A 12,500-nucleotide genomic window follows, 5' to 3' on the forward strand; every position below is an offset into this window, starting at 1 on the left:
ATAATAATATAATAATAATAATAATAATATAATAACAATGATAATTAATAACAATAATAATGATAATGATAATTATAGCAAAGATAATAACAATGATAATTATCATAATGATTATATTATACAATAATTATCAGTATCATAATGCTAATAATGATGCTAATGATAATAGTTATGGCAATAACAATTACAATAATAATAATAATAATGATAAAAATAATAATTATAATAATAATAACAACAATAATTGTAATAATATCAATAACAGCAGTGATGGTAATAATAATAATAATAATGACATTAATATTATCTACGATACTAATAGTAAATATAATAAGGATAACGATAATAAAGATAATAATAATGATAATAATAGCAATAATAGCAGTGATAATAATGGCGATGATAATGATACTGTAATAATGCTAACAATAATTATGTTGACAATAATAATAATAATAATATACATAAAAATTATATTAACAATAATGACAATAGTAGTAAGTATAATAAGTCGTTATCATTGTTATCATTATCCATATTATCACCATCATTGTTGTTGTTGTATAAAGGGTACGAATGAGAGTGAATATCTTCACAATACAAGAGATGTATTTGACCGGTTTCGATTCTATCTTCGTATTTCTGACGAAGATAGAATCGAAACCGGTCAAATACATCTCTTGTGTTGTGAAGATATTCATTCTCATTCATACCTTTAATACATTTGTCAACATGAATATGATTCATTGGTGCTGTTGTCATTTATATTGTTATTATCATCATCATTATTGTTATTATTATTATCATTACTATCGTTGTTATTATTATCATTATCATTATCATTATTTTTATTATCATTATTATTATCATCATCATTATTATCATTATTATTATTATTGTTATTACTATTATCAATATTGTTATTATTATTATAATTATTATTATTATTATTATTATTATTATCATCATTATTATTTTTTTCTTATTATTATTACTATCAATATTGTTATTATTGTTATTATTATTACTATTGTTACCATTATTATTATTATTATTATTATTATCATTATTATCATTATTACTACTACTATTATTATCATAACAGTAACAACAATAATAATGGAAATGATAATAGTTAAAATAATCTAAATTTTAGCAACAATGATTATGATGGTAATGGTAATAGGAATGGAAATAATAACAACAACAATAACAACAACAATAATAATAATAATCATAATAATAATAATAATATAATAATAGTAAAGATGATGATGATAATAATAATAATAATAATAATAATAATAATAATAATATAACAATAATAGTAAAGATGATGATGATAATAATACTAACAACAATAATGACAATAATAATAGTTATCATCACAATGGTATGGATAATATTAATGATTTTTTTACAATACCGGAGGTCACGATTTTTGTTTCAATCATTTGTTTTGTAATTAGCTAATGATCAGGACTTAGTAAGTTTGTTTATTTGTTTCTGCGTTGTATCTAATGTTCAATGTGCTAACTGCATGTTAGGGGATATACCTGATCCATATTAATTAAAAAGCCAGAATTAATTAGGCAGCCTTGCGTGCTCTGGGAGTTGCAAAATTAGACACATATCCTTGTCGTTATATGAATGCATTTATGTGTACACACACACACACACACACACACACACACACACACACACACACACACACACACGCATATATATATATAAAAATCTTGCCTGACCAGGCCTCGAACCTAGGTCACTCGAGGTATGAACCCGAGGGCCAGTACTAGACCAACCATGCCACACGAATTACTAGTACTGGCCCTCTGGTTTCTCCGGTGTGTGTGTATGTGTGTGTGTGTGTGTATATATATATTATAGATATATATTATATATATATATATACATATATGTATATGTATGTATATATACATATATATATATTTTTAACAGCCATTCATTCCACTGCAGGACATAGGCCTCTCTCAATTTACTATTGAGAGGTTATATGGCAGTGTCACCCTTGCCTGATTGGATGCCCTTCCTAATCAACCGCGGTCCGGCGCGCTAACACTTGTTTCACGGCGGTGACTTACCCTACGACCCCTGTGTTTGACTTCTCAAGGCGACATGTCGTTTTCTCGGGCTCGAGCCAGCAGTCGGAGCGCAGGCATTTTCTACGACCGCCGCGACAGGGAATTGAACTCGGGACCACGAGGGTCGGAGTCCAGTGCTCTAACCACTGGACCATCGCGGCAGTCATATACATATATATAAATGTGTGTATATATAAATGTATATATATACATATATCTATATATACATAAATATATATATATATATATATATATGTATATATATGTATACATATATATATATATATATATGTATGTATATATATATAAATAAATACATGTGTGTATGTGTATATGTATATATATATATATATATATATATTTATATTTATATATATATATATATATATATATATATATATATGTATGTATATGTGCACACACATACATATATTTTTCTTCTTCTTCTTCTTTCTTTCTTTCTTTCCTTTTCATTCCCCTCCCTCTTCTATCTACCATATGAATCTGTGCGTAAAAGATTTTCCTCCGAGATTTCTCTATTTTTCTGCGAGAGTTGCCCCCCCCCCCCCACAGCAAAAATAGATTGCAACGTCGAAATCCGAATTGCAAGAAACGAGAGGCTATGAGCGAGGTAAGGCAAAGCGGCATAAAACGTCTTTGCAACCTAGTTCAAAAGTGACGTCATTTCTCAAGGAAGGAGAACAGTGCATAGTAGGTAGACCCGTCGGACAAAATTGAGCCGAAGAATTTTTTTTTTTTTTTTTTTTTTTTGACTCGGAGAAATGTTGCACAAAGGAACAGAAGTAAAAAAAAAAAAAGGGGGGTGGGAGAGTGGGATGAATTGGAGGAAATAAAATGCGATGTTAAGCTTATGGGAAGCTCGATTTCTCTGATTACGCAAAAGTTGATAAAGGAGAAGAGTTACTGTGGACTTAATGGAGATAAGAGGGCCGGTGCACAAAGAAATGGCAAGCGGACTCACATACACAATTTTTATCATTATTATTACCATATACTCGTGTTTATATATATATATATATATATATATATATATATATATATATATATGTATATATATATTCATATATATATTCATACATACATACACACACACACACACACACACACACACACACACACACACACACACACACATATATATATATATATATATATATATATATATATATATATATATATTCAGACACATGAATATATATATGTGTGTGTGTGTGTGTGTGTGTGTGTGAGTATAGGCCACACACACCTATAATGTGTCCATATAAATGGTAAAATTGGTAGGAAAATATTCCTCTCATCATGACCTCTTCAGGGTGACCCTTAAAAACTGTTGACCTCAGAACGTCACTTACTCACCTTCCTCTCGTGCTGGCATGCCGCTAGCTCATATATCTAACCAAAGTAATTGTTTTAAAACTGCATCATTTTCATACCTGAGGAGGTCACGGAATGACATTTGCGTGCTAGGGTTGGATTTGTGAAGATTTTGCATTAAGACTTCTGTGATTAGACACTATTTGTCTCCCAGATCAAGTGAAGGGACTTTCGCCTTAACAAACACAGTCATTTAAAACAAAGGAGGTTGAAACTTTATGCATTTCTTTCACACTAATGCAAGAGGTTTCGTTCCGCACGCGCGTAGCTGGATTTTAGTCATAAGTAGAACAGAAATTCCTAGTCTGGGTTTGTCACGAACAATGATCATTTGAACGTTGCAGCACGTGGGTGTGAGAGATCGTTGAAGCGCTTGGGTGGGGAGGGAGAGAGGGGGAAGGGGGTGGGGTGGGGAGGGGGGAGGGGAAGGTGGGGGGGGGTTATTCGCGATACAAGGTCTAATTTCGCGTTTTGGTATTCAGGACATTTCTTGGTGTATGTATACTATACGTACACGCGCATACGTACACAGGAACATATGCACACACAATTACACACGCACACACACACACACACACACACACAACTACAATGCTAATAATAACAATAGTAATAGTAATAATAAACGGAAGGAGAAAGAAGCTGGAAGAAGAAAAAAACGAAGTAAAGAAGAAAAATAACGAGAGAAGGAAAGAAATTCTCGTTAAGAATTATTGATGGGAATTTTAAAGGATCATTATTTATTCCTTTAAATGCTGAACCAAGGGACCGATGCCTGGCTTCGGCGGAGGATAAGTTGGGAAGGAAAATGTAATATATACACACATATATAAATATGAAAAAAATAAATATGTATATATACATATATATATATACATATATATGTATATATGTATATATTTGTGTATGTATATATATATATATATATATATATGTGTATATGTATCTCTCTCTCTCTCTCTCTCTCTCTCTCTCTCTCTCTCTCTCTCTCTCTCTCTCTCTCTCTCTCTCTCTCTCTCTCTCTCTTTCTCTATCTCCCTCTCTATCTATCTCTATACACACACACACACACACTCACACACACACACACACACACATACACCTACACACACACACACACACACACACATACATATATATATATATATATATATATATATATAGTGAGAATGAAGAGGTAGACTAAGACGGCCGTAAAGAGCTTCATGATTTATTGCCAACGTTTCGAAGACAATCAAATCTCCATCGTTAGTGCTGTGATTAATGAAACAAAAGATAAAAATGCAGTTAGACAATTGAAATTAAAAACAGTTCAAACTGGTATACAATTAGGTGGGTATTAATGTAAAAGACAAATTAATATACATAAAACCAAAGTATACTATAGTACACTATAGAAAATTCTGCATCTTTTGCAAATAAAATTACATCCCTTAACTTTAAACAACCAATCACCCTGGCAAGTTTTGATATAGAGTCACTCTTTATTAATGTTCCCTTTATTGAAACCACAGATATTATAGTAAACAATTTAGATACCTCCCAACTTGCCAAAATTGGATTAACATAAGACAACTTCAAAAAATTACTGGATATTGCCGCCCATCATTCAGTGTTCTCTTTTGATGATTGTCTTTGTACCCAAACAGACGGGGTAGCTATGGGCTCCCCACTGGGCCCTTCCTACGCCAATGCATTTCTTTGTTTCCACGAAAACAAATGGCTTGAGCAGTGTCCGCCAGAATTCAAACCTTCACACTACCGACGACACATTGATGACACTTTCGTTCTTTTCAGACATCCATCACACGTAAACCTGTTTCTAAATTATCTGAACTCCAGACACCCAAGTATTAAATTCACCCACGAAACGCAACATAACAACCAACTACCTTTTTTGGATACCGTTGTTACCAATGATAACGGCCTCTCTCTTACTAGCATATACCGAAAACCGACCTTCACTGGCCTCGGCCTCTATTTTCTTAGCTATACCCTTATATATACAAAATCAATAGCATAAAAACACTCATCAACAGAGCCTACAACCTATGTAGTAGCTGGTCTACTTTCCATGATGAAATTATTTTTTAAAAAGAATTCTTTGTAACAAATGGATACCCATTACATATTTTTGATAAAATAACAAATAACTTTCTGTGTAATATATTTTCAAATAAACTTATTGTGCCAGCTGTTAAGAGAGATCACAGATATATACAATTACCATACATGGGTAAACTAAGTTTTGAAATAAAAAAACAATTAAAATCTCTCCTCCGTAATGATTACCCCCAAATTAAGTTCACTTTTGTCTTTAACAATACAAACACCATTTATAACTTCTTAAAACAACCTAGGAGTTGCCACTCTGATCTATGGTCTAATGTAGTGTATTCATTTACCTGTCCTAGCTGCCAATCAAGGTACGTGGGGTCAACCTCACGATGGTTACGTCACCGCATATCAGAACATAAAGGCAAGTCCTTTCGAAATGGCCTCCCCATTAGCAGGCTATCTTTCTCATCCAAAAGAGAGCACTCCCTCCAACACTCACATCCTTTTTCTAACACAGATTTTCGCATACAGTCGTCCCATTCCTCTCGCCAAGATATCATTTCAGAATCCCTGTTTATACAGACAATGTCTCCTGAGCTGAACAACACCTCCACAGCAACCACCTTGTTCACACTTTAGTTTGTTAGTTTGCGTATTCCTCGGCCTTCATTGTATTACTTTTTATGCGTTTTTTTTTCTTTCTTTCTTTCTTTCTTCTTTTACGTACGTATATATATTTGCTTGTATTACATTTTTGTTGTTGTTAAATTATGTCTTTGGTTTTATGTATATTAATTTGTCTTTTACATTAATACCCACCTAATTGTATACCAATTTGAATTATGTTTTTAATTTCAATTGTCTAACTGCATTTTTATCTTTTTGGTTCATTAATCATAGCACTGACGATGGAGATTTGATTGTCTTCGAAACATATGCAATAAATCATGAAGTTCTTTACGGCCGTCTTAGTCTACCTCTTCATTCTCACCGTCAGACGCCTGAGCAACAAGTCTATAATGATATACATATATATATATATATATATATATATATATATATATATATATATATATATACACATATATATGTATGCATACACATGTGTGTGTGTGTGTGTGTGTGTGTGTGTGTGTGTGTGTATGTGTGTGTCTATATATATGCATAAATATGTATATGTATATATATATATATATATATATATATCTATCTATATATATATATATATATATATATATATATATATATATATATGTATATATATATGGACAGAGAGAGAGAGAGATCGTTCAATAGTTAAGAGAAGAGATGGAATACGAGAAGAGAGATATAGAGGTAGTTAGATAGAGAAAGAAACAGACAGATAAAGTGGTAAATACACAGACAAAGAGATGCACACACTCACATACGCAAATACATACATATAATTACATAAAAGATAATGATGGTGATTATAATGATAATAATGACAATAACAACAACAACAACAACAATGCTAATGACAATAATAATAATAATAGTTACAACAACAACAACAATCTTTAATAACAACAGAGGGCCTCCAAGACTCACAGAAGACAGTGAGTCTCGCCACTCGGACCTCCTTTCTGAACATGGGGTGCTCGCCGATGACTTCGCACTGGTAATCCCCCGATGTCGTCTTGGAGATGCCTTGGAGAACCACGTCGCGTTCTGTGGAGACCCAGCACTGGTGGAGAGAGGGAAGGGAGGGAGAGGGAGTGGAGAGAGGGAAGGGAGGGAGGGAGTGGAGAGGGGAAGAGGTGGTGAGAGGGGAAAGGTGGAGAGGGGGAGAAGTGGAGAGTGGAGAGGGGAAGAGGTGGTGAGAGGAGAAAGATGGAGAGGGGAAGAAGGGTGGAGAGGGGAAAGGTGGAGAGAGGAGGAGGGGTGGAGAGGTGGAGGGGGGGAAGAGGGGTGGAGAGTGTGAGTGGGGCAGAGGTGGAGAGAGGGAGGGTGGAAGTGGGGAAGTGGAGAGGGGAAAGGGGAGAGGAGTAAAAAGGGGGAGAGAGGGGGAGGGAGAGGGTAGAAAAGGGTGAGGGGGGGATGGGGAAAAAGAGGGGAAAGAGGATTTAGAGGAGAGGTGGTAGAGAAGAGGGGAGGACGTGGGGGAAAGGGATAGGATAGGGGGATCAAGGGAAGGGAGGGGGAGAGGGTAGGGGAAGGAAGGAGGGATGAACGTAGATATAACAATGAGAAAGGGGTCGCAAAGGGGTGATCGAGAAGATATAGTAGGGGGGAGGGGGAGAAAGGTGAGGAAGAAGGAGAAGAGAAGAGGCAGGAGAGGAGGAAAGGAAAAGAGGGAGAGAGGGAAAAAAAACACAAATTAGTTAGTTTATTTGTTTGTTTTGTGTTATAGATTCTGGAGCAGATTATATGACACCAAACATTATTGCACGATAACTCCTGGCCTCCTAATCCACTTTTAAATCCTTCGCGTCGAAGTTCTTTCTTATCTTATTTATTTTTAACTTCGCACTAAACTATGAAACTCGATATCTCTTTTCTCTTTCTTCTTCCACTTCGTTATCTAAGTATCAAATTTCATATACTTGTCTTTCAATACATCGATCCCTAATAAAAAAACGTTATTTTTCTCTCACCTATTTCCCTTCATTCATAAAACCACAGATATCCATATCCCTTGAATAAAAGTTAAAGGGATATATTAATAAAACGATTAACTAAAACTAAAACAGCTAATTTATAACATGTTCTGTTTCATTCATAAAATACGTACACATAAAATTGCACACACAAACACACACAGGCATTCTAACTCTCTCTCTCTCTCTCTCTCTCCTCTCTCTCTCTCTCTCTCTCTCTCTCTCTCTCTCTCTCTCTCTCTCTCTCTCTCTCTCTCTCTCTCTCTCTCTCTCTCTCTCTCTCTCTCACTCTCTCTCTCTCTCTCTCTCTCTCTCTCTCTCTTTCTCTCTCTCTCTCTCTCTCTCTCTCTCTCTCTCTCTCTCTCTCCTCTCTCTCTCTCTCTCTCTCTCTCTCTCTCTCTCTCTCTCTCTCTCTCTCTCTCTCTCTCTCTCTCTCTCTCTCTCTCTCTCTCTCTCTCTCTCTCTCTCTCTCTCTCTCTCTCTCTCTTTATCTCTACCTCTACTACAATAGGGAAAAATATCCATGCACACAGATAGAATCTAGCAAAACAAATCAGTGTTCCATTCATTAAAAAATAAAACGTTTCCACTCATTCTTAAATCCATCCCCATTCATTCACAAAACCATCCAATCATAAAAGTTAGCCACATTTATTCAATTCCCAAAAAAGGAAACCCTTCCCATTCATTCACAAAAAATAAGCCATCCACGTTTTCCCATTCATTTAGAAAAACAAAGCCATTCTCACTCATTCATAAAACTAATTCACTCCCATTCACTCACAAACCAGTTATTCACACTCATTCACGTAATCATACTATTCACATTCATTCACAAAACCAAACCCAAGTCCATTCATTCACAAAACCCAGCCATTCCCATTCATTCACAAAACCAAACCAAAAACAACGACCCTACGACAACCCCTTTTTACTCACATCAACATTGACCCCTGCCACGTCATAGGTCAGGTCATCAGCGCAACGGTCGTCCGAAGAGTGAGCCGAGATACCGGGCTGGTACCTGTAAAATTCCTTCCCGTCTTTGTACCACTTGAGTGTGTACAATCTGGACATCCCTTCCTCCTCGAAATCACAGCGAAGGTGGATCTTGTCGTTGACCAGAGCCACGGCAGGCACGTTGAGTTCCTTGATCCGCACGCAGGATGTGGTGCCTGCAGGAGAGAGAAGAAGAAGGAGGTGCAGGATGGATGCTGCGCCGTCAGGAGGAGGAAATTGGAGGAAGGAGAAACGCGAGCGATGATATTTTATTTTTATCTCATTCTTTTCATTTCTTTGAGTCATTCTCTTTTGTTCTTTTTATGTTCTGTCTTTTTTTTCTTCTTCTTCTTCTTAATTTGTGATTGGAAATAAAAGATAAGAGATGGATAAATGCAGGAAGAGATGAGTACTTAGATGGCTCAGTCTGAATGTTTGATACAAAATATGGTGAGACTCAGTAACTGAGGTACAGATAGATGTGCAATATAATGATACATAGCGTGATGTACTAATAAACATATGCATATTTGTTTATGTGTATATATGTATATATATATATATATATATATATATATATATATATATATATATATACTCCACAGGTGTCGTAAGGGAAGTAGTCGGCGTTGGCCAAGATGTAGCTGGACTGCGGTTTATAATATATATATGTGTATGTATATGTATATGTATATATATATATATATATATATATATATATATATATTTTTTTCTATATAATATATATATATGTATTTCTATATAATATATATATATATATATATATATATATATATATATATATATATATGTGTGTGTGTGTGTGTGTGTGTGTGTGTGTGCGTGTATGTGTGTGTGTGTGTGTGTGTTTATTTATTTATTCACATATATGTGTGTATCTGTGTATTGATGAATGTGTGCATGTGTGTATGTGTATATATATATGTGTGTGTGAGTGTGTGTGTGTGTGTGTGTGTGTGTCTATATATATATATATATATATATATATATATATTTATATACACATGTGCCTCTCATCTTCCCACCCTGCTTTATCTTTCCACGTATTTCTCTCTTCCGTGATACATATCCCTCCCTCCCCCTCTCCCCTCTTCTCTCTGTATCGCTAATCTCCCTCATCCCTCCCTCCCTCCCCCTACCCCCCTCATTCAACCTGTCTCCTTATCTCTAATCTCCCCCATACCTCTCCCCCCACTCCCTCCCCCTCGCTCTCTCTCTCTCTCTCTCTCTCTCTCTCTCTCTCTCTCTCTCACTCTCTCTCTCCTCCCCCCTGTCTCGATTTCCCCTTCTCCCCCTCCCTCCCTCCCTCTCCCCCTCCCTCCCTCTCCCCCTCCCTCCCTCCCTCTCCCTATCTCCCCCTCACAGATGTTCATAATCCCTGGATACCATTTCCAAGTTCTTTATCTGAAAAGGAGGAATTAAGGATGGGGATGGCGCGGGGGGGGGGGGGGGGGCGGAGGAAAGGGATGGAGGAGAGGTATGAGGGAAGGAGGAAGGAAGGGAAGGAGGGAAGGAGGAAATTGATGGGGGAGTGGTATGAGGGAAGGAGGAAGGAAGGGAAGGAGGGAAGGAGGAAATTGATGGGGGAGTGGTATGAGGGAAGGAGGAAGGAAGGGAAGGAGGGAAGAGGGAGGGAAGGAGGAAAGGGATGGAGGAGAGGTATGAGGGAGAGAGGAAGGAAGGGAGGGAGGGAAGGAGGAAATTGATGGGGGAGTGGTATGAGGGAAGGAGGAAGGAAGGGAAGGAGGGAAGAGGGAGGGAAGGAGGAAAGGGATGGAGGAGAGGTATGAGGGAGAGAGGAAGGAAGGGAGGGAGGGAAGGAGGAAATTGATGGGGGAGTGGTATGAGGGAAGGAGGAAGGAAGGGAAGGAGGGAAGAGGGAGGGAAGGAGGAAAGGGATGGAGGAGAGGTATGAGGGAGAGAGGAAGGAAGGGAGGGAGGGAAGGAGGAAATTGATGGGGGAGTGGTATGAGGGAAGGAGGAAGGAAGGGAAGGAGGGAAGAGGGAGGGAAGGAGGAAAGGGATGGAGGAGTGGTATGAGGGAAGGAGGAAGAGAGGGAAGGAGGGAAGAGGGAGGGAAGGAGGAAAGGGATGGAGGAGTGGTATGAGGGAGAGAGGAAGGAAGGGAGGGAGGGAAGAGGGAGGGAAGGAGGAAAGGGATGGAGGAGTGGTATGAGGGAGAGAGGAAGGAAGGGAGGGAGGGAAGAGGGAGGGAAGGAGGAAAGGGATGGAGGAGTGGTATGAGGGAGAGAGGAAGGAAGGGAGGGAGGGAAGAGGGAGGGAAGGAGGAAAGGGATGGAGGAGTGGTATGAGGGAGAGAGGAAGGAAGGGAGGGAGGGAAGAGGGAGGGAAGGAGGAGAGGGAAGAGAGAGAGTAGAGATGTGAGGGAGGGAGGAAGAAAGGTAAGGAGGAAAGAGGGGTGGGGGAAGATATGAGGGAGGGAGGGAAGGGGGAGGAAGGGGTAGAGTATCAGGGAGGGAGGGAAGGGGGAGGAAGGGGTAGAGTATCAGGGAGGGAGGGAAGGGGGAGGAAGGGGTAGAGTATCAGGGAGGGAGGGAAGAGTAGAAGTCAAGGAGGGAAGAAGGGAGGGAAAGGTAGATTGTCAAGGAGGGAGGGAAGGAAGTGTAGTGTGTCATGGAGGGAGGAAGGGAAATGGAGTGGGGAAATAGAGGAAGGGGAAGATGACGAAAAACAAAGGGAGGAGGAAGAGAGGGAAGGAGAGGAGGAAGAAAAGGAGGAAGGGACGGAGGACGGGACAGGCTGGAAGGAAGAATGAGAAGGAGAGAAGGGAGAAGAGGAAAGGAGAGGGAATATGACAATCGAAGGAGAGAAAATAAGGGAAAAGAGGGAATGAAAGGGAAGGATGAACGAGAGGAAGGAATGGGAGAATGTAGAGGAAGAAGAATAGGTAATAAAAAAGGAAAAGAATAGGAAGGAAAAGGGATGAGAATAAAAAGGAGGAGGAAGAAACAAAGGAGGAAAGGAACACGGAAGAGAAGAGTGCTGAAGAAGAAGGAAAAAAGAAAAAAAGTAGACGAATGGAGGAGATGGAGAAAAAAAGATCATGAGAAGAAAGAAGGAAAAATGAAGGAGAAGAAGGAAATAATAAAAAAGGAGAAGAACACGAGAAGGAATAAAAGTAGAAGAAGAAGGAGGAAAGGAAAGAAAGAGCAAAATAAAAAATAAAAAAAGAAGAAGAAAAGAAAAAGAAGGGAAAGAAGAAGAAGAAAAAGAAGAAGAGGATTGAGAAGAAATAAAATAATAATAATAAGAAGAAAAGGAAGGAAACTAAGAAATAAGA

The 12,500-nt window shown here is 37.8% G+C and overlaps 1 protein-coding gene across 1 annotated transcript in view; it reads right to left on the minus strand.

Annotated features, from left to right (window-relative positions):
* LOC125034757 overlaps positions 1-12,500 on the minus strand; it is a gene marked incomplete in the record, with an annotated part of 48,796 nt that overhangs the window by 6,066 nt on the left and 30,230 nt on the right. Inside the window, 2 exon segments of the mRNA XM_047626699.1 lie at positions 7,131-7,266; positions 9,119-9,354. Coding sequence (XP_047482655.1) covers positions 7,131-7,266; positions 9,119-9,354 — 372 coding nt within the window.

Source organism: Penaeus chinensis, chromosome 18 (genome assembly GCF_019202785.1).
Source record: "Penaeus chinensis breed Huanghai No. 1 chromosome 18, ASM1920278v2, whole genome shotgun sequence".
Lineage (NCBI taxonomy): Eukaryota > Metazoa > Arthropoda > Malacostraca > Decapoda > Penaeidae > Penaeus > Penaeus chinensis.